Source organism: Pundamilia nyererei, unplaced genomic scaffold, assembly GCF_000239375.1.
Source record: "Pundamilia nyererei isolate P.nyererei 1_Seehausen unplaced genomic scaffold, PunNye1.0 scaffold00355, whole genome shotgun sequence".
Classification (NCBI taxonomy): Eukaryota; Metazoa; Chordata; class Actinopteri; order Cichliformes; family Cichlidae; genus Pundamilia; species Pundamilia nyererei.
The window spans coordinates 26,325-50,031 of NW_005187756.1; the positions used below are offsets into that span (position 1 = coordinate 26,325).

The 23,707-nt window shown below is 39.6% G+C and overlaps 2 protein-coding genes across 2 annotated transcripts in view; both read left to right on the top strand.

Moving 5' to 3' along the window:
* The first annotated feature begins 494 nt into the window (after window positions 1–494).
* LOC102195756 (agouti-signaling protein-like) lies at window positions 495–4,415 on the top strand. The gene is made up of 3 exons (XM_005752371.1): window positions 495–727; window positions 3,476–3,552; window positions 3,800–4,415. Exons 1-3 carry the CDS (start codon window positions 589–591, stop codon window positions 4,070–4,072), a joined length of 489 nt encoding a protein of 162 aa, XP_005752428.1. The 5' UTR covers window positions 495–588; the 3' UTR covers window positions 4,073–4,415.
* Window positions 4,416–10,035: 5,620 nt separating this feature from the next.
* wwp1 (WW domain containing E3 ubiquitin protein ligase 1) overlaps window positions 10,036–23,707 on the top strand; it is a 23,062-nt gene continuing 9,390 nt past the window's right edge. The window contains exons 1-11 of the mRNA XM_005752372.1: window positions 10,036–10,291; window positions 14,346–14,402; window positions 15,069–15,160; window positions 15,383–15,524; window positions 16,931–17,055; window positions 17,388–17,564; window positions 17,736–17,808; window positions 20,882–21,063; window positions 21,878–22,289; window positions 22,476–22,571; window positions 23,060–23,234. Of these exons, the coding sequence (XP_005752429.1) occupies window positions 15,091–15,160; window positions 15,383–15,524; window positions 16,931–17,055; window positions 17,388–17,564; window positions 17,736–17,808; window positions 20,882–21,063; window positions 21,878–22,289; window positions 22,476–22,571; window positions 23,060–23,234 (1,452 nt within the window). The 5' untranslated portion in view covers window positions 10,036–10,291; window positions 14,346–14,402; window positions 15,069–15,090. The remainder of the gene's footprint in view (window positions 10,292–14,345; window positions 14,403–15,068; window positions 15,161–15,382; window positions 15,525–16,930; window positions 17,056–17,387; window positions 17,565–17,735; window positions 17,809–20,881; window positions 21,064–21,877; window positions 22,290–22,475; window positions 22,572–23,059; window positions 23,235–23,707) is intronic.

Here is a 23,707-nt window from a genome sequence, read left to right on the forward strand (position 1 = left end):
CGTTCATGTCTCAAGGCTTCAGGGGAAGGCAACAGGAATACAATTAGATAAATTCCACATGGACAAAGTTATCACATAAAAACATCCGTCACAGGTTGCCAGTCTGTGTTCTGTCTCACAGCTTAATCATGTTCTCTAAATTCAGCTCTTGGACTTCAGATAAAATCCAAATAAAGACACACTAGTAACTTCTTTCAGATTATTAGTAACAACATTTCATCCTGTTACATGTGCATGAATAAATCTGCTCTCTTTATGTTGTGAAGTGGCTAATAAATGTTTTTTCTATTTGCGTAAGAGCCGTTATCTTATTTTTTTATATATATATATAAAGGCAGAACAAATCTATTTGTTTAAAGTGAATAAAGGGACCCCGTCGGTCACTGTGGTTTGAAGGCGCTGAGACAAAGTGGGGTGTGTACCATGCGTGTGTGAGCCTGCCTCCTTAATATATTAAAGTTGGAGAGGAGTGAGAAGCGGACACAGAGAACAGGCCAGCCAAGTAACAGGTTGGGTTTGAAGGCTTCAGCTGGCATCGCAACACAAGGAAGGCCTTTCCCGTCAGGGGTCCTGTGTGTCAAGAGGGAGATGAAGCTTAGAGTCGGCATGAAGCTGGCACTGCTGTGTCTGTGCATTGTGCAGCTGGCCTTCGGAAGTCGTCGAATCAACGACCGTGAAGCCGCTGCCCGCGGGGATGTGCCGCTGAGGAAGGCCTCTCATGGCACAGGTGAGTGCGTGGGATAACACTTTATAATTTACCACGAGGTCGCTGCTGGTTTACAAGCCAGCAGAAACAGCAGACTGTAATAATGGCTGGACCTCATTAAAGTAATAACCGATAACTTCGTTTTTGGCTATTATAAAAATTAAAAATAATAACACAAAATAAATCAAATGTATTTATTTAAAAAGAATTGCACAAGTCTGCTGTACAGGGTGAGGGACAAAAAGTACCGTATAGTAGGACTGATGTAATACCACCTTAAGTGGCCACCTTTATATCACGCTGCTGTTGTGCGCTTAAACAGTCTCAGAGTAAAGCTGGGGGTGGTTTAAATGTGATTTGTCAGGATGAATTGATAAGAAAAAAAAATGGCGTTGCTGAAATTAACCTGCAGTCTCACATAATGTGAGGATTAGTGTGAGTCCTGGGAGTGCTTAGAGGATATGGGACAGCTGCTGGGTTCATTTTGATGTCACATTTGTGACATAAATGTGTTACAAATGGTGGTGAGACACCAAGTTTCATGAACAGAACAGAACATTTGTGTCTTTCTATCTTTTTGGCTGTGTTCATCCCTGAAGTCAAAACAGCCTTTAGTAAAGCAGAGGTGGGGAATTAATTTTCCCAGTGGCCCACGTGAGAAACCGGGGCCTTTATAAACTTATAAAGAGATTAAAAAAATAATAATAATATTGAGCAAAACTGAGTTCAGCTGATTGATGTGGCCCTCAGATACCGGAAAGTTCTACTTGAGCACAGAAGTATGTGTACTTCGTTACCTCCCACCTCTGATGGTATTGCACAGTGAAACAAATAGTACTTTCATTTGATTCCCCATTGGGAAAATGAATTGCACATGCCTGCTTTAAAGGCTGTAAAAAGCACTCACTTTATATGTGTCTTGATCTCCGAGCCATTATCCTCTGTAAACGACACCTTGGTATATGAAATGGCTCTGAATACGCTATCCTACACACAGTGCGATCAAACCTTTACCCACCACCACTTCTGTGCTGTATTTCCACACACTCCAAAGCTGACTGTAAAAATTCAATTGTCTGCACATAGTTAAAGCAGCAAAGAGCATGACAAGCATATTTAGTAGCAGTGGGGACGTGTCACTTTCTGATATATCACTTAGGTCAGATTTACAAGTGTTTAAAGTTAGAGTATTTGAGTTCGCTATCTTTTTTATTGTGACTGATTTATGTTCGTTCAGATTTACTGCTGTGTAATTTTAGCAAAGTTAGACAAGTCTTACTGTTAACTGCAGAAGTGCGCTCTGCTAGGATTACAGTCGGGGATCAAAGCACCACCAAACGTTTTCCACTTAAAGAGTTTAAAGGGTGTTTAAAACGTCAGGCATCTCCCATGATTCATCAGCACAACATGAGCCGCAGAGGAGGAGGCTCGTAGCGCATAACGGTACAGCTGGCATCACCTATGAAAGCGTATATCAACATGACAACACTTTATGGGAGTCTTCAATAATAATAACAATAATATTAATCTTATTTGCGCAATTTCCTGCTGCTTGATCAAGTTTTAATATCAAGTGGTTAAAGCATTTTGTTTTTGGGGGGTTATACATTTTACATCCGTGTTATTATTCATGTTATTAAAACATAAATCAGGATTTCACATAAGAAGGGGAAGACACGCGGCAGTAAAAGCTCCGGGCACCTCTATCACCTGTCTAGAACTGACAGCTTGTGGGCGAATAAATCACCTTGTCAGTCTCAGAGTTTCCTGCTAAGCAGGGTGTGAGGTTGCTGCGGCTGCTTATCTATAGAGATCCACCAGTGTCTAGGCAAATCTTGTCTCATCTATTTGAGGAGTGATTTATTACTGCCATAAAATTATATGAGCTGCAAATTGAGAGTTGACCTGTCTCTATAGCAGTATACATTCATGCACTGTCATATACCCCTGGTGTGAACCGTTTTACATTTTTTCAGCAGTCTCAGATATGTGACCTCGGGCCTATGTCACTAAATGTTTTCAGTTACAGTTTTGGAGGAATCTATAGGCCTGCCTGCTCAGCTCTTGGGTATCCAGATATCTCGTGCGTGTGTGTCTAATTAAATAAATCAGAGATGATTTGCAGCTCTTTAGTGGGAAAAAGATTTAGACGTCTAACTTAGAGGATCACATTGAGGCCCTCTGGTGGCCAAAGAGGTGACAAATTACATGGATTAAAACAAATTTACAGAATATTTTTTATCTCATATGATATTAATAAAACCAGATTTATTTTCTATGTTGATATATTTTTTCCCGAGGTGCCCTAATCCTCATCTGTAGCTTTGCCGTTAACAGTAACTTTGCTGCGCCAGTGCTTCGTGACTTAAACAAATGATTATAAAAATGCACTTTGTGTGACATGAAACAAACTCTAGAAGTTGTACTTTCATTTATGTGCGTACATTTTGATTCTATTGTATTATTTTACTCTTTTCTGAACAAAAAACTTGCCTTTTTCCTGATTCAGAACTTTAAAAAAATCAACAATTTAAAGAAACGTTTGTTGATCAGAGTTCATCATCAAGTCAGTTAAACTTTGGGGATATTGATGTGTTGAGTTAAGTAGCAGAGGGGCATTGTTCATCAGTTTTTGCTGATTTGGTGTTAAGGAAATTAACAACAGGTGCACTACAGGGGCAAAAATGAGACAACCCTCAAAACAGGAAAGTAAAGAGAAGGTTTGTTGATCTTCTTAAGTAAGAAAATAGTTTGATGTTGTTTCAACAGGGTCTACGAATGGAATCAGGGTGAGGCCTCTGTTTGCCAGGAGAGGACATTATGAACGACAGAGGATTCTTGTGCCAGTAAGTTCAAGATCTGTGCTGTTAATCTGTAAGTCTAACAAAACATATACATGTTCATGTTTTAGTCATACATGATTTCAATCAATCCTTAAAATGGTCAAAAATGTTTAGCATTTACTGTGTGCTGTGGGTACCCACAGTCAAAGCTTTCAGTCTTTGGAGGCAGTATTACTATAAGGATCCAGAGGAGTCAGATGGCTTTTCTGATGCTCTCGCCATCTGTTTTGTTTTTCTCCCCACCTCACAGAAGCCCAGAGGCGGTCCTGCTGCTCAAAATGAGATTTGTCCTCCTGCTAAAGTGAGGCCAAATCCTGTGAAGATCAAATGCTCCCAGCTCGCTCAAAGCTGTTTGCCTCAGTCCGGTTGCTGTGACTCGTGTGCAACATGCCACTGCCGCTTCTTCAATGTCATCTGCTTCTGTCGCAAGACAAAATCGCAATCTGAGAAAAACAGACAAAAGGAAACACCCCATCACATCACATCAGAGACGAAAAGTCCAACACACGCTACAGGCCATTGATCCTGCTACAGTGGTATCACACCAACCACTTCAATAGTGATAAAATGACAGGCACATGTCACAGTGCCAGCATCTTGAGTCAGTAAACAGATTTACTACAGTCTACATGACTTTGGTACCTCGTATGAAAGGCAGCTGCTTCAACAAATTATTCATCCTAAACATTTATGTTAATGTGAATTTCTACAAATAACCTAGAATGCATATTATTTTGTTTGTAATATCAATTACATTGTTGTTGCATTTTACCTTTAAAAAACAGAGCCTGGTGAATGTATACATGTGTTATTGTTGGTGCCGGTTTTTTGGTAATATTAATACGAATATTACGTTCACAGAATTGCATGAGAAAGCTTTATCTCATTAAAGACTATTCATTTTTTAATCAAGTTTTCACAGTAATCGGTGAGTTATTTAACAACAAGGTTACAGCAGAAACTGAGAAAATGTTTTTACAACCATCTATTGTCCAGATGGTTGTGGAGAAAACCTAACATAGGACATGTAAGAAAGCTGTCCTTCAAAATAAAACAGGAAGTAATCAAAGGAGACTCATACAGGTATGAATACTAACAGATTTTCAATCACAAAAAACTCTGAAACAATAAAACAACACAAAAAATTAACTAATGCTCAAATATATTAACTAAGAATAAAAAACTAGAAAACTAAGCCTCACACAACGACACTGCTGTGATAGTTATCCTAAATTTGTGTCATATCCTGAATTTATCAATTTGCTTTCTCTACAATTTTTCATTTTTTATGTTTTTTATTTTTATTTTGCAGTCAGCCACGGCTTATACACCTAGAACAGGATTCAGAGATATGCATTCGGTTTAGGAATCCAGCAACCAGACCAGACAGACAGGCCGAAGTAGCTATTTAGCTACTATAGCTATTTATAGGCATATTAGAACAATGTTTGTAGCCCAGTTAAACAAATACTTCATCCCTGCTACAGAGGAGGGAGGAGCAGTTGGTAGCTTTCTGAAGCAGATGCACGGCCATGCAGTACTCTTCTTCCAAACCAGCCAACTGTATTGCCAACTGCCAATTAGGCAGTTTGTTTGCCATATTAGTGTCCTGCTGCTCAATGTACTCAAAGGAGAACCCGTCATTAGATCATTAACAGCAGGAAAAGCAAAAACATGAATGTTTCACACAATAAGAGCAGGAAAAACGATATTAACAGCAGCTTTCTGTAGGCATGTGGTCATTAGAATCAATAATTGCTCAGCAATTTCCCTTTCATGAAGGGAGATCACTGCATCATGGGGAGTTATGGGAGACAACTCCCCATGATGCAGTGCAACATGAGTTAGACTGTGTGGGTGAGTTGAAGGGACAGGAAGCAATTGCAGATAGGCAATATGTTTATAATATACAATTGCTGTGGGTAACTATGCCTTTAGGAGCAAGGAGATAATATTTAACCCCAGAGCAGCTCAAGCTGATGGACGAGGCACAAAGTGATCAGTATTGGTTATTTACAGAATTCCTAGCTGGTCTCTTGATCAGCTGAATTTGATGAGCTGAAGTAACTTGTGGTCTTGTTCATGGGCAGGGGGCGAGTGGCGCAGGAGATTGACAGACAGGCTGTAATATCATCTGATGTAATCTCGCTGCTCTATTGGTCTGTTGTGATAAAGAAAGAGCTGAGCGTTAATGCAAAGCTGTCACATTACTAAACAATGCATTCCTACCCTCAACTATAGCCACAAACTACAGATACTACCAGAAAGAATATAATCTTGGATACAATGTACAGAAATGAACTTCCTCTGAAGGGTATCTCGTTCACGGTTAGAGAGAGGACAAAGATTTTGGTTAATTGTGAGGGGCTCAGAGCTGCTGTACCTCCACATTTCAAAGAGCCAGTTGATGTGGTTCAGATATCAGACCAGGATGTCTGGACTATCTATATACTATACACTGGAGCGATTATGTGTCTCCCTCGTGAAGAGGTGTAGATGGTGGCTAGGGGGAGGGTCTGGGTATCTGTGCTTAGATCCAGAGAAGTAACAGAGGATGAAGATGGATGGATGGATGGATGGATGGATGGATGGATGGATGGATGGATGATATCTGATATCCCTTCAAAAATCACATTCACATTATCAATAGAAACACAGATCCACTGCCATAAATGCCCATGCCATAAGTTCACCAGATGATATGAAAGTTAATGTGATATGCTGCAGATCATGAGTTGTTTCCCTCTGTCTCCGTGCTTTGCTTCTCCTGCCATTCTGCTACAAGTTAAGCTGTTTTTCTTCTGTACAAATATTTTTTGTCCAAACTGTGCACTCATTTAGATGTTTTCTGACAAAGGTCAAACTGTCCTTCTTGAGTGTAACCAGGCGTTTGCACTTTGTGATAAATCCTATACATATCTCCAATCAGGAAATTGCCTCTTGATTGTAGATCAAGTTTTCTTAGATTGCTTAGCTTACCCTGTCAAGTTCACATGGGTTCACCTTTTCTGGAACTGCATATTTTGTTGTCTGTTGAAAATAAGTGCAGTGGCGTGCATCCAGGAACATTTCCATGTTCTGAGGAATTATTTATTTCATTATTTTTGTGGGCCCAGTATAACAATGCAGTTGTGAGGACAAAAAAGGTTTAGAGAATGGTTGTCAAACATATGGCTCCTGTTGTAAAATTAACTGTCTTTCACAGTGTGATGATGGCAACAATTTGTTGGAAACATAAAGTTGTTAAAACGCTTTTTTTTATTCTTTTTTTTTCCAAACTATTACACGTGTGAGGTTTTTGTGCCTTTGTGGCACCGCTGTGCTCTTTTAGTGATAATGTGTGTAATGACAGTAGACTGACTAAATGCATTAAAAAATTTACATTAATCAAATTTTAAGAGTGTAAAACCTTTTTTAAAAGACTTCACTTTTTATTAACAGTTGTGTAAATGTATGATTCATTCAAGTTTTAAGACTGCAGTTGTTCTTGTCCATCCATCCATCTTCATCCGCTTTAACCGAGGCCGGGTCGCGGGGGCAGCAGCCTAAGCAAAGAGGCCCAGACCTCCCTCTCCCCAGCCACCTCCTCCAGCTTATCCGGGGAAACACCAAGGCGTTCCCAGGCCAGCCGAGAGATATAATCTCTCCAGCGTGTCCTGGGTCTGCCCCGGGGCCTCCTCCCGGTGGGACATGGCCGGAACACCTCACCCAGGAGGCATCCTTGTCAGATGCCCGAACCAACTCAGCTGGCTCCTTTCGATGTTGTTGACTAAAAGTCATTTTTTAAATAGGTTAGACAGTGATTTTACTCACTGAGCCATTTGCGATATTTTTTTTATGTATTTCATTTAAACTGACGTACCCACCTGCAAATAATTCATGCAAGGTTACAGAGTTTTCTGTGGCCTGATCTCTGGCCTCTAGCTCACCAACAAATGAGGGTCACAAATGTAGTAACCCTGGAAGGTTTTGGACCTGTCATTGTAATAAGTCTCCATTATTTTTTGCAGACTGAGATGAGCTGTTCGCTTGAGAGATGGATGTGTGATGATGACAGCTCTGATGATTCTCAGTCCATCATAACATCATTTATTCAGTTTAAATGTCATCCACACCAGGAGTCCAGCATGCACCATACCAGGACCACACAATTTAATAACAGTGTCATCAATTACATCTGCACTCTTCCTGGAATTACACCCATCTGCCTGCCACAGAACCGCAGTTTTTATCTCAGGATTATTTGTTAGTTAGTCAATCATTTTAAGCTCAAAAGCATCCCCTTGACTCAAATGCTATTCTAAATTAGGAAATAGATAATTAGGATTTTTACTTCCATGTGCCTACTAACAAAAAACAGTACAGACTGAGGTTTATTATAATAGTTGATCAATAATACTGGGCGACCACCAACACAATATCATCTTTAATAATAATTCTGAAAACTGATAAAAGTTGTTTGGCAAAAAAAAAACCCCCACACCCCTTCAGGTTCATGTCCTCCAAATACTTCCTTAAAAAAGAAATTGTAAAAACTTAAACACTGAGACGTATTTTTTAATTCAAACTTTTATTTTTAGCCAAATGAAGAATCTTTTTTCCAAAAGTAACTTCCCCACTAATTTAGGTCCTGTATCTTTATTTTAATTCATGTCTACATTTTGGAGTTCAAGGCTTTCAAAACTTCCTTTTACCATAATTTTAAAGGCAGCCTTGCTTTAATTTGCTTTAAAATGTTAATATTGACTACATTATTTGACATTATTTGCGCAAATTACCAGTTGTAATCTTTGGTATAGACAAAAGGCAACAGATCTTAGGAGAAGACCTGTTATTAAGTGTATTAAGCAGGGTGCTGAGATCTGTCGTCGTTTTAGGTTTGGAGTCAATTCTGCATCATATCAAAAGGGGAATAGTCAATTTAAATCCCAAGAAAACTTTCACAAATCTTGTAACAAATATTCTTAAGAAGAGTCTGAAAATTTGAAATCAGAGACTCCAAGACAAGTGCACATACCAACTAGTTAAACCCACAGAATACTTTTACATCTACTCAAATTTCTGTTGGATAACAAAGCTTTTTAAAAGCCTTTCGGTTTTGTCCCAGTTTACCATCTGTATCTGTGGACTGTTCAAAGTGGGTAACTTCGATACACAAACATAACTGACAAAAGCTTTTATGATTCTTGTATGTGCATTTTGTGTTATCTACCCTGTGAGCTGTTGTTCCTGTATAATGACTGTAAGCTTTTCTGAATTTATTTCATTTTATTGTATTTTATTTTTACTTTTTTGTGCTCCAAACATTTAGTAAAAAAGAGACCTCAATCCCACGAGACGTCCCATTCAACAACCATTACCTCTATGTAAAAGATTACCAGAAACTTTTGATTTTTCCAGACAATTTAATGTAATATTCATTACTATAAGATGTTTTAAATCATCAACCACACACATGAAAAAGAGCAGCAGATCCTCTGAAAACAACACCAGCAAGGGTCTGAAATGTGTCTGTATGTTTCTCTTTAATATGTGGAAAATAAAGTGTTAAATATAAGTCACTGCAGTATTTTTGTTTTGTTTTGTTTTTTACAAAATAAAGCTGGCTCCAAAATCTGGATGTACTCTGTATTTTAAAATGATAAAAAATAAGCATCAGGACACACTGGCAGGAAGAACTAGGCACTGAGCATGTGTGGGGGAAATGTTTCTTCATTGAGGTTTTTAATTTGGAGTGCCCCTTTGCCCCTCTTAAAGCATTATTTGGGGTGGTAGACTCAAGCAGGTTATACATCACGAAGAAGCTCTATCCACAGTGTTTGCAGGAAAAATTCTGCTCCAGTCTAGGAAATCTGAGACAAACCCATTGTTTGATAAGTGGCTGAAAGAATTAGGAAATTTGCTACACCTGGGGAAAAATATGGAAAGTTAGATACAGTATATCAGATAAAATGAGTCTCTTTCAGAAAATCTAGAATCACAAGTTGAAATCAATCTCTAATGGTCTTACAGATCAACAACAAGGCAGGTAAGTAAAGTGAACACTAGTAACACATCAAATCATATATTTTTTCTTCTTTCTTCTAAATATTTGTATTTTCTAAACCTTTAAAACTACAAATATATTTTTAAAAAGTATCAGGTAATAAGAGGTTACATTACATCAACACATTCAGTTACCACAAATCGGCCTAGTTTTCTTTCCTAATGTATCGGTGCCCGACAGATTTATCGGGGACCTGTGTAGGGACGCACACCCCCTACACTATTTCTCTGGTAAAATTGGTTAAGTAAACGGGACTTTCAGTCAACAATGCTTACAACGTTCAGTAACGTGAAACGTAAAAATAAAGAAATTTTGAGATTAAACAAAGAAAGAGTGTTTTAAAAGGAAAAACAAAAGTTTGGATTTTATTAATAAATTGGATAATGACGGACCGAATACTTTAGTTAAGGGTTTCCGTTTAGACTACATAAAAGTAATAAATGTGCAGTGTATAGCAGTAAGCCTGTTTCGTGTTCCGACTTATTACACAGCAGTATTACCCCTTTTCCACTAGTATCTACTGGGGTGGCGCGCCTGTCGCCCGTGTGTTTTGCTAGTCATAGGCTTCTGTACAGAGATGGCAAGAGAGCCGTAGCAGACTGAGGGGCCTGCTCGGCTAAGGATTTTACTGACAACCGTTGCGTTAGCACACAGCCAAGACACAGAGTGTAGGAAAGTAGAGGAACAGCGAGCAAGGTAAAACACCCCTGCTAATGTCACTTAAAGCATTTAGAAAGACTTTCTCCGAGTGTTTAAATAGTATTTCTTGATAAGCCTGTATTTTATATGCAGCCGAACTGGCTAGCTTTGTGATGGCGGACAATTAGCCAAGATGCTAAGTAAGTTAGTCAGATAGCCGGCTAGCGAGCAGCTAACTTGGCTCACCTAGCTAGCGTCTGCTGTAACGTTATAACAATATGCAGATGTAGATTAAGCAAACACGCTACGTTTTTAGTTATGTGCCCATTATCACCCTTTGGTTTGTCAGATGGATATTCTACACACAGTAGAAAGGATAGTCACCTAGCGTTAAGCTACTTTCACAAGACTAAAATTGTTTTGCTTTTTTATCTGTAGCTAGCTGGCTACCTTATTGATAGCTAGCTGTGTAGCTTTAGTTACAGACTAGTACTACTACACATTTAAAGGTTATCACCGGGAGTATCTGCACATATTGTACGTATGTGTGTTGCAAATAGATTTAGGAGGTTAAGTGTCGGAAGGCCAGTAGCTGCCTATTAAGTTACACTTTGTAAGCTAATGCTAGCAGTCAGTAGATTACCCCAAAGTTAGCCGCTGTTCGGTAACTGTACCGGAGTTTGTGTGTTATGATCAGTATTTAATATGTAAATTAAGCATTGCTAGCGTATGGCCTGCGAATTGTGCCTAAGTGGAATCAATCTTCTGCTTTATTACCCATTGATCCATGTGACTGATTACTAAAGATTTTCTCATGAAAGGAAACGATGTGTTACTCTTTAACTTTTAAACGTGTTGACATTTCTAGTCTGGGTGTTTCTCGGGTCGTAGACAGTGCTTAACACAGGTGAATGTGAGCTTGAGCCACAGCTGTTTATTTCAGTGTTGCTCCAACTTGAGTTATCCTATGAATAGTGAGCATAACATGTAACACTTTCAGGGTCTCTAGCTTTAAAGACGAAATTCTGAGCTGAGACAAAGTAAGAGAGACCATATTTATGTGGGCTCCGCTAACACCTGATGAGAATCCCTGTCAGTACTGATTAGGCCTAGTTGCCTTACATTTCCCTTTTCTGGACAGTCTTGGTCTCAGAGAAATGGTCTTTCATGGCTGTGTTTGTTTGAGTGGCTGATGCAGGTTTATGTTTATACAGTATCTGCTATTGTATTTCAGGATTCTTAGTGTCTTGCTGTCTCTCTGTCATGAACCAGTGGTTTAGTATTTGGGATATCACATGCTGTGTATGCTAGTGCCACATTGGAAGGAAATTACTTAGAGAAAAGTGTCTTATTTGTCTGCTGGTTCTAAAATATGCTTGTTTTTGTGCTCTCACTCACTTGCAAAGACACTGAACTTTTGAAAAGCAGGAAAGCAGCTGTGGGTGAAATTAGGAGTTGTAGCCTGCTACCATTGTGTAAAGCTTGTGTGTTTTGCCCATGTGAGAATCTTTTTTTTAAAGTCTGGCAAAATAAAAGAGAGGTGGACTAAAAAAAAAGCTTTTACGGTATGGGGTAGTGTAAGAATAATCACAGTCTCGTTATTTTGGATAAAGATGAGATTTACTGTATTTGTCTTAAAGTTAGGAAATTCCTGCCACATTAGTTAAAAATAAAAATAAACAGAACAAACATAAAAATAACCGAAGTAAGTAATAAATTAAAAAATAACCATGTCAGTCGGTGTCAGGTTAAAAACAATAGGTATTCAGCATCAGGACTTTTAAACATTTAAATATACTTTATAAGCATCTATGCTTCATTCCTGCTCATGGTCTGCCCGGATGTGTTCTATAGACAGCTGTAGTACAGCGGGCATGTGTGTCTATGTATAAACTGTTATGTGCGTCATTAGGTCACAGGAAGACGGACAGTGCATTAGAACAGACAGCAAAGCTTGTTTGACAGGTGGTGTGAGAAAGGATTTGTCTTGGCTTTTTACACACAAAGGTGTACACTTAGAGAAACAAGGGAAGTTGTCTGCTGTCAAGCTGATTTTTTTGTTAGCCAGACTCTCCTTTGAAACCTTTTGATTAAGCAGGAACATGATCAGACAATCTTCACAAAATACAAAATGCACGTCCAGCAGTAAGCACGTTACTCTTGTTTTGTAGGCAAATCTAACCTTGTGCTAACCCTGCTGGCAGCTAGCATATTAAAACAGATAAGTAGTCCTCGAGCAAAACAAAGAAAACTGAATTGAACCTAAGATTAAAGTTCCTGTGTTTTCTATGGTTCTATAGGGTTTTTTTAATAACTGAATCCATCTGGTGTTACCCAAGAATCCAGATCCTACAAATAAAGTATTAATTGTCCCCTAGACTTGCTGTTAAACCCCTCCAAGCAGGTATTGAACAGGTTCAAAACGGGTATCTTTAAACACCATAATCCAAAGTCCTTGGGTGTGTATTAATTGGGCAATTAACAATTTTCAGATTGTCAATATCTCTGAGCTGTTAAAATGTTTAAGTTGTATTTCAGAAAACAAATTTAATTGCAATATTAAATCAGCTATTGAGTTATGATCCTCTTTCAACCCTGGTGATTAGGAGTCAAACACCGCTGTATAAATACCACTCTGTTTCCATATTTCTTGCTCAGAGATGCTGTTTAGTAGTAACCCTCACACGTCCCACTTTAATCAATACCTGACATAACCCCTGACTTGGGCTGTATCTCAGGAGGTAGGGTAGGTCATCTACTGATCAGAAGGTTGGTGGTTCGATCCCTGGCTCCTCCCCTGCATGCCAAATGTCCTTGGGCAAGATATTAACCCCAAGTTGCTCTCCGATGCATCCATTGGATGTGTGTGAATGGTAGTTAGAAAGCACACAAGCACATGTTTGTGTGAATGGGTGAATGTGGCATGTTGTACAGAGTGCTCTGAGTACTCAGAGAGAGCTATATAAGATATATATATATATATATATATATATATATAAATATGTGAATTAAGGGAATAGAATTGGCTTGCATGACTTTTAAAGTAGTCATTGTAAACCACACATGATATGAAAAGCTGATGACTAGTTGATGACTTGGAAGAATGGTTGAATTTCCTCATATACTTATTTAGTATATTTTTCCCAGCTGACTGAGGCTGTAATAGGTTGTGGATTTGCTCTGTGTTACTTGATGGATGCTGTCTTTTGCAAGAAGCTGTGTCTGACTAATGTGCTGACAGTGGTTTAGTGTCCAGAAGCCTTAACATCAGTTGACTCTTCACTAAGCCCCACACGAGCATTATAACTATGGATGGGAGGCTTGTCAGGCCTTTGGAAATGTTGCAGTAACTAAAGTAAATTGTTAGTGGTTGCCACAGATTTGAATTGTATTTGTGGCACACTAAAAATTTATAAGGTGCTACTTGGAAAATGTTTTAAGTACCAACTATTTTGAGACAAATAAATAACAGAGCAGTATAATCAAATGCCTCTCCAGTGAGTCTCTCATCCTACTAGACTCCAACCAACCAGTCTTAATATTTCTTGGGCTGCTCTGCAACCTCAGTGAGCTGAAGGGTTCAGCTCACAGTGGGTCTCCAAGCAGAACAAAGACTCCCGTCTCCAGCTGCAGTCCAACGTGGAGTCTTGGAGTCTGTGTTTACATGATAAGACACTCTGGAGAAACAGTTTAGTGACAGTGGTCTCTGCAGTGATGTGGTCAGTGAGATGGCTGGTAAGAAAACATGAGCTGGGATGTGTGGGGGACCTGAACTTTCAAAATATGGGCAAGGGCATATCTGCTAGTTAACTGATTGCAGATGTAGTCATTGTCTTGTAACAATAAAGAAATAAAGCCAGAATGAGTTGCCAAATATACTTGAGCAGACATAAACGTGCTTAGATGGCCCACCCAAGTTACACAAGATACTCAGCTTTAGTTCTGTTAACCTGAAGCGCTTCAGCACTTAGTGTCCTTACAGTTTGATTATTGTGGTTGAAATAAATGCATATCAAGTTGTAACTATATATTTGTTATCTTAATCAGGTCAGAGGTCAGACCTTTCTACCAGCTAAATCTTATCCTAAAAACCTGTGCTCTTCTGTTTCAGTGGCACCATGGGACACGGAGTAGGCTGAACCGGAGGGTCTAGCAGCACACACCAGTTGTGAGTATACATGATTTTTGTTTTTTTATTTTTCTGGAATTTCTGTGGAGAATTACAGTTATTGGGTACTATTCATATCTGAAGAGATAGAATAATATAAGAATAAAACTGTAACTCCATGTATAAAATAAATAATTCCAAACCATCAACATTTGTGTTTATCTGAAGCACTTTACACTCCACAGAAAGTAAAAGTTCTCCCAAATCTGTCCTGGTACTTCTGTGGCATAGCAAGAGAATGCTGTCTTGTATAATTTGAAGAGAAATATTCTCTTATTAAACCCTGGCCAAGTTTGAATTTTAGATTAGAGTATTTTAAAATTCATTTCCTGTTTCAAGTGTAGCCATAGTTGCGACTGCTTTTGACTCAACATTTCCCTGACTGTGCTGGATTAAAAAAAAAACAAAAACAAAAAAACCCAAACTGCACGGGTAACATGGTCTCGCTTTCTCACTCTGGTGAAAGAGAATATAAACGTGAAGGCTGCTTACAGAGGATGTTGATTAACTTTGAGGCGCTGTTAGCTGGTTAGACCTCAGTTACAAACCTGTCATTCACAATATGCAGCTTTTTTGATTTCTCTATTCTTATTGAGAAATATCGGCACTCACGTTTCTTTTGTGAATTGACTCGGTCATTTGTGTGTAATGTTTGCGGGTTTAAAGGTTTTCCACTGTGGTGTATGACATGGCCACGGCCTCATCTAGAGCAGAGACTAGCCATAACCACAGAGGAACGTCACAACTCTATGCCATTGGTGAGTAAAACACTGTGGGCTACGATGTGTAAAAGTGTCAGTCGCCTCAGGGTGTTGCCACTCCCACAAAAAGCTTATGTTGAAGCACTCTGTGTACATTTTCTATGTGAATACTCATGTATCACACTTTATGACCTAAATGTCAGAGTTAGTGTCACTTTTTCCTGCTGTAAATATAATGTAATTGAGTTTAAATGGTGTCTTTCATTTTCTCTCCATCAGTGTCCTGTGCCAAACTCAAGAGGAAGAAGAGTTCCCTGTTTGGGACTGCCATTTATGTGGAGGTGACAGCTGAGGGGGAGACGCGGCGCACTACAAAATCTCATAGCTCCTCCAATCCTAAATGGGACGAGAGGCTCACTTTGTAAGTGTGCTGTGTACACCTGGCTGACAGCGTTCAACAGGCTGTGTGTTGAAGCATGTCATTTTATTTAATGTCAGTGGCTGTTTCTTTCATCTTTATTTATTTAACAGCTAAGTTTGTGGAGACGAGACACGCGCGCGCACACACACACACACGCGCACGCACGCACGCACGCACGCACGCACGCACACGCACACGCACACACAAGCAAAAAGGTATGACGTTTCCAGAAGCTGTTCTGCAGTATTATGTGTTGACATTAAAAGCTGTTGACAGAGAGTTTCTGTGGTGCTTTGTTTTTTGTTTGGTTCAGCAGTCTTATACAGTATTTAATCCAAGAGTGGTTGTTGAATCTTATTAGGCAATCATAAGAGCAGGAGAACCCTCAGATGGCTGATTTTATAAGTATTAAACTAAGGGAAAAGTTGTATGATAATATACAAAACTCTTTGTATCATTTAAAAGCCCGCAGTTCTTTGAGTGGTCAGACTGGACTAGAAAAGTTCTGTAAATGGTGTTTTTTAATGGAGCCAGCATCCTGAACATGGCAGACGTTTGCAGCTCTCTGGCTTCCGACTGGCTCAGCCATATGTCAGAAGCATGTCGTTGGAAATGCTAATTGGCTTGATGGGGTCATTATTGCTGACAAGACAGAGCGCTACTTGTTTGTGGTCTCGTGTTTACACAATGGGTGTTTTGCAAGCTGTTATGGGTGCTACACAAAGGCTTTAATATTCAGTGTTTTTCTTTAGGCTGATATTCAGAGACCTAAATGTAGTTACTGTGCTGTATAGTGTTCATTTTGAAGATGGAAATCAAAGGGTAGTGGTATCATGTGTGCTTGGTACATTGGTTACCCAGGATAAATAACAAGTTATTGGTGCTCTGAGGGGATGAAGGTGTTGAAAAATAGAGAAACTAGAAGAATGCAAAGCTTCAAAATATTTTTTTTTTCTGTTTGTTGTTATACTTTCCTGAGGTGGGGAATAACTGTTGAGAGGGGGACCTGTTGAATCATAGTTACATGTCATATCAATTCAGTGTGTTCCCTTTGCTCGCCTTACCAATAAGTTTATTCACTGCTTCACACACAAGTGCTTTATAAAAGTTCTAGAGTTGCTCTTAAATCTCAGTGTATTTGAATTATAAGTCTGTGTGAGTATTGCAGAGCGTTTCAACAATAAGAGCCTTTTATTCCTTAGTTGAGTCATCCTAGAGTAAAAAGAAGATTAAAATACTGCCAGTTTTGTTTTTGTTTTTTTAACTTTAAAAAACTAAAAGTACAGTTTTAACTGCTGCTCTTCCTTTTTGTGATAGCATAAATCTATTTGAATTGTTTAAAAAGATTTTGGGGGGAATTTCAAGAATTACACATATTTTGTGCGTGTTTGTTTATGATTCTCTAGGAATGTAACTCCACACACACAGGTGGATTTCAAAGTTTGGAGCCACCACACCCTGAAAGCAGATGCTCTGCTGGGCAAAGCCACGCTGGACCTCACTCGAGCCTTGGAAGACCATGACAGAAAATGTAACTTTTTTGTTACAGAAAGTAGCAAATGATACATGTAGAAAGTGTAGGTTGTAATTTGTCTAACTGTTTAGTAAATATACGGTTAGGACAGCATCAAAACAGGGTTTTTCCCAGCTCAAAAAATGTTTGTATTCAGGAGAAACCCGACAGAAAACCACTTCATTATGGATTGTTTAAATCAGGCTCACTAGTACTATGTGTTGCATGACCCCGATAATATCCTCTAAAGATGCAGAAGCATAGTGTCATGTAATTGTAGGGTTTTTTTTAAACGTTATTTGTAATTATTATTCGCTGTTTCTAATACTATCCTTGCTTTGAATCCACAGTAGAGAATGTGAAGGAAGTGCTGAAGCTGAGTGCGGAGCAGAAGGGGGTGACGGTGCCCATGGGGGAGCTGACTGTGTATCTTGATGGACTCACTGTCACCAACCAGGAGGAACTAGCACCACTTACCAACGGCAATGCACCAAATGGCTCCAGTGAGCTCAGTGTTTATGTCAGGGGTGGGTGATTTATTTTATTTTTTCTTTTTCTAAGGGAGAGGAGGGGCGGAGGGGTCTTTCATCTGTATTAACAGTATGTGAATGGATTGTGCATACAGATTCAGTTGAATGAATTCCCAGCATACATAATCCTGTTATCTCTAGGCTAACATTGGTTTCTTAAATCTTCAGAGGTCCAACAGAATGGTGACGCCATCCATGAAAACGGAGATTCATCTTCCTCATCCTCAAGGGCTGCCAACAGGTAAAACTGAAAAGGCAAACTAACCCTTTTTGGGACATTTTATGTTCGCTCGCATAGTCCCCCCCCCGCGCAAAGCAAATTTCTATCTACTTAAGAATTACTGCTTCAAACCAGGGAGCATGCTTATTCTCAAGTAAAAGAATGCTAACATGCTGATAAGTGTGTTAGCCTTGTTTCAATGCAATAAGTTGTGCTGGAATACACGAAGCCATATTTTTCCATTGCTGTTTATACTCATGTCCTGTTTTTTGCTAGCCCCGTGAGGTCTGTGTCTTGTCTTTCTCTGTCTTGCTACTTCTCAGTTAAGACCGTCGTCCCCTTTGTGTTTTAATTTCTCACGCTAGCTGCTTGTGCCAGTCTTATCAGTCACAAGTGCCCTTCAGTGAGCTGTACTGGCTTCTATTGAAGAGCCACAAAAAAGAAATACTCTTCACAGCAGATGGGGGGTGGTTATGAGGGTTGTGGCTGCTTGGCTCCTCTCTGCATTGCAGCTACTGAGAAGACTGCAAGACACAAACATTAGGATATTTAAAGCTGTTTCCACTTCCTGGGAGTTCCAGAAATGTGCAAGTGCACAGACAGATTGCAAACACGGCCAGCCGAAGGACAATTGTGGCGGGCAGACATAATTTTCCCCATGTCATTGTTACCTAAACATTGAAACCCTAAACACACATCTTGAAAGCAAGACAGTTAAAGCAGCAAATATATGCACATGAATCCATCTCTCTAAACAACAATCTGTGAACAAATCCCCTTTAAACCTTTTAAGAAATGTATAAACAGGAATAAGCATAAAATAATGACTGATTTTGAAATCTTTTTTACATAACATTAATAAACAAAGTGAGGATGTTCTGAGATGCCACAAGAAACTGTGCCTTAGTGCTTGCTTGAACTTTAAATGCTACTACATTAAATTTTCCCTAAATTGTTGTGAACATAAAATGTTTGTGTGTTTGAATAACTAAATAGTTGGAACCTATTAAAAACCCAACTTCATTGTGGTTTTACAAAGGTAGTTAGCAGTCTCGCAAACTGTATTGAATTTTTAGTTGCAGATAAACTGAGATTCTTGCATAGACGTATATGACATGTCACCCGCTGCTTTAACATCCTAGACAGTATAAAACATGGACCGAGCTTCTGGGTGGAAAAGTAAAGGTAATGTGGCTTAATTCTGTCTCTTGGTCACCAGGTAGTCGGGATGGCAAACGCATTTCCAGTCCTACGGAAGGCTATGGAAAATGGCTTGCTGTCGTGACCTATGTACACAATTTCATGCTACTGTATATTAATGGGCTCGGTCATTTATTTATCCATTTATATGCTGAATAATAAATCTTGATCATGCAGTATTTCAAAATGCATTCATTATCCAGGGCATCTTCATTGCCTAATGACATGTGATTGATAAGCAAGTAGATTCACAGTTAGACCCGCCCCTGCTCATCACATCTGGGTTTTTGTTTTTGTTTTGTTTTTTTCCTTAAACCAAGATGGCGATCATGAATACACCTTCTGAAGGCTTCAAAACAGAAATTGAGAAACCAGTGGATGATGTCACAGTAGCTACAGCTCTCTTTTATAGTGTCCATGCAACCTACATTTTTGTGTTATTATTTTAGTGTTTTTGTGTTAACACCTGCTGTGAATTCACTTACTTAAAACCTTCAGTGCTCAGCAAAACCTGGCTCTAAATTATTGTTGTTACTGTTAAGTGATCTGTATCGTTTCACACAGGAGGCCTTTTTCTCCCTTTGTAATGCCTGTGCCTTGATTTCTGTCTTCTGTTTATTCCTCTTTGATTTATTGCGTTTCCTTCTTTTTGCCGTCTGTCCCGTTTGGTTCTTTTGCCATCAGAATTATTGTCTGAAGGCAAAGAGAGAAGCCAAACGAAATTACTTTACCAAGTGGACCATCCCTGCCTTACTGTATTGGTCCATTTAATTGACCTTTGTTGTTATTAATATTTATTTTATTTTCAGTTGCTACAGACGGGACAGACGTGACCGGGGAGAGGGAGGGAAACAAAGACAGAGGGGGAAGAGGAATACTGATGAAGGGAAAAGAAAAGGGGGGGGGGCGGCAAAAAATACATATTTTATATATATATCACCTGGATCACCTGTTGAGAGGGGGGAAAAAGAGAGAACAAGCAAACAAAAACAGCAATATAATAAACACAACACCATCGTGATACTCTGTGTGTGTGTGTGTATATAGCAGTAAATATTAAATATTATTATGCAGAACATAAGATTTACAGCGCACAGTGTGCGTTGAGGTAGGAGCCAAAATGGGTGCAGTTTGTGTCTGTGAGCACCCGTGTGTACACCTGTGAGCATGACCGCGCTTGTATTTAAAGTTTTGTTGCATTTCCTTTGTTCTTTCCCCTCAGTTTGTGTTTCCAGTTTTAAATGGTCAAGTAAAGGAACCTTTCTGTGGATCTAGCAGCAGCAGGTTTTATAACCTGTCAAACCACATGATAAAGCCTGTAGGCCTGTGATGCATTGTTGTCTTCAAACTGTGCATGTTTTTCTGTTTTTGTAATTGGTACCCTGTCTTTTGTCTCAGCATCACATTAACTCACCTTAAGCAGGTCCACCTGGGTTTGACTCAGTGTATGAAAATCTGTTGGCATCACTTCCTGTGCACAGCATCTTAACAGGTTTTGAGTCGTAATTATAGGGAGAGCTTTTATGGCTTGTAAATATGCTGACTAGTAAAAAAAACTCATTAATGTGAGTTATCTGTATTTGCCATCTCTTTTGGGTTTTCCCTCACACAGAGAACCCACCTCTCACAAAGACAAAGGTTGGCCTTGACAGCAGGTTTTGCGATGGTCTCTTTCTGTCAGCTCACAAAGGAGCCTCTTTAGTTGTACTCATTACATCACCGTACTATCCTATTATAGCCTGTTTTCCTCTACAAAACAATCAGTTCAGTGTTATAACTCAGATCCGATGGCCATGGAGGCAGTGAAGTAGCACACAGTTGCTTGTTCTCATGAGCAATTCAGATTTGAATTAAAAAAATAAAAAGATGAAATCTCCTGTATTTTATCTTCAAGCACAGTGAATGGTACAGACTTGGGCCCAAGGTCAGGTTCCTGTTCAGCCTCCAGTGGTGCGGATGGTCAGGTGCCTTCAAGCTCCTGCAGCCCTGCTCTTGGTCATGTCGTCAACGGAGACTCCACAACCAACTCCACCCCTGTCCACCAACCCTCAGACAGTGATAATGAGAGTAGGATGGGTGAGTTTGCACATGCTGTAATGTCTACTTTACAGTACACATTACAAAACGTTGTTTTTTGTTTTGTTTTTAGTTTAGTTTTTTTTATTTTAGACAAAAAATAACTTAGATTTGGATAAGACTGAATATTATTAGAGCACCCTGGTAACATTTTTTTGTTATAGTGCCTTGGATGGTCTCAAACCACCTCAGGTTTATGCTCTCCATGGTCGATGTGAACCTAGTGAAGAGTAGAGAAGAGGAGTAATTACATTAAGGGAAGCCTTTAATCTCTGCTGCTCTCAGCACCTCTATCCAATCTCCTTGGAAAGAAAAGCGAAGTGAAAGCAGAGTGCACTTAAACTCGGAGGACAGGCCACATTGAGCTGAGGTTCATGACAGAATATAAATTTTTTAATGGCATTGCATATAAAGAACACACACACAGTTAGAGCAAATGGAAACTGGCAGTGTGGGGTTATCAGAATACCAAACTGGTACCTGGTAAGAGTTCCATAGGCTAACTTTGGTGCATGAAAAGTAGCTCAAGTAGACAGTTTTCACCTTCTAAAAATCTGGGTTCAATTAATAATCTTATCATTCATTTTGTGCTCAAAAATTCCAACGTAATAGATGTATTTACCTTCAGAGATCCTTGCCTATCCATGTTCTGTGGACATATGCAGACTCTTAGACTAAAAGTCAGTTGTTGCAGACAACGGCTTAAAAGACTGATTTATTTATTTATTTATTGAGGCATTGAGGCATTACTGACATCAATGGATTGAGTTGTACAAGTAAACAGCACTCCGGTCTTATTGTGACTTGCCTGCAGTCAATGGGGAGTCCTGTGATGCTGCTGAAGGGCAGTCATCTGCGACAAGAAGTGATGTGCTGCCCTCTGGAAGTGACCACGAGGACTGCATTCAGGATGCTACCCTGCCAGACTCTGACACAGCACCAAATAGCACATCTCAACCCCCGCCTGCTTCCACATCATCGTCAACCTCTTCTGTTGCTGCTAATTCTGCCACTGCCGTTGCTGCCTCCTCTTCTTCCTCCACATTCACCTCTCCAAACCAGGGGGTCACCACGTCCTCGTCGTCATCCTCCCCGGCGCCTGCTGAAACAAATGCTTCAGGAAGTGGAGGTGGTAGTAATAGTAGCAGTGCAACAGTAACTACAGATGGGGCCAAGCCCAGGCAGCAGGTCCCCAATACTGGAGCCTCAGATCCTCTTCCACCAGGGTAAAAAAAACCCCACAAAAACAACCCCTGCTGCTCATTTACTGATCAGTATTACTGTATTTATTTTGATTGATTTCTGTTTTCAAATTACCTAAACACCAGTGCACAGACAAATATGACAACAGTAGAGTGACGTTCACCAGAATTTTTCATCCTTTGTTTGTTGTTTAATTTTGAATCTTTTAGGTGGGAGCAGAGAAAAGACCCACACGGGAGAACGTACTATGTAGACCACAACACCAGGACGACTACCTGGGAAAGACCACAGCCGCTACCACCAGGGTGAGGGTCTCACCTTTGTCTTATGTTGTTGTCACACTTGGTGTGTTTAGTCTGTTTAAATCAAACATGAACACAATAAGCACTCAGGGGCAGACTGAAACAACAGTTCCAAATGAACTCCAGAGCAGTGCATTTACGTTGTGAGCATGATCCAACCATGATCCAAACCAACTACCAGATGCACGTTGCAAGTCTGGGCCAACAAAATTCCCTTAGACACGTATGCTTTGCATTCTGGGATCCACCAAAATATTATAGTGCAGGTCTATACGGGCTAGCAACTAGCTGTGAATTGAATGTAAATACTCCATGTTCTCCTATAGTCCAGAATACAGCACCTTCTTTCTATATTTACTTTTGTTGTTTGCAGGTGTAAGTAGTTATTTCAGTCTTTTTGTTTAATCACCTACATGTCAGTTTCTGGCATTGAAATGTACTTTCATGTGTATTTCTCTATTTTTACCATCCCATCTCATTCCTTCTACCAGTTGGGAACGTCGAGTGGATGACCGGGGTAGGATCTATTATGTGGACCACAACACCCGCACCACCACATGGCAGCGTCCCACTATGGAATCGGTGCGCAATTTTGAGCAGTGGCAGAGCCAGCGCAGCCAGCTGCAGGGAGCTATGCACCAGTTTAACCAGAGATACCTCTACTCTGTAAGACACATCACCACACTCGCTCTTCTGCCTAATTACTTGTGTTTTCATATTTATACATACAAATAAGTAACTTACATGCTGCCCATTTAATAGAGAGGTTCTAATACAATCTAAAATAGTGTTATTTTGATTGCATTATTATTAGTATGTAGACCAAGCCATATCCCTTTTTCTTTTAGAAGTCAAGGTCCTCATCAAAAAGAAGCCCTGAAGCCCTAATGACTGAAAAATTTTCACTCTTTTCACTTGTTTTTATAACAAGTGCCCTGTAAATAAACTCAGAGCAAAAACCACATTTTGCTGACTGAAAATGCTGCTATCTGCTAGGGCTGCACGATTAATCGTTAGAAAATCGCGATCTCGATTCATACTCATGTGCGATCTCATTTCCAAATGACAACGATTTAATTAAAAAATTTAAAAAAAAGAAAAAAAGACGACGATTGTACCGCATTTTGATCCGGGACGTA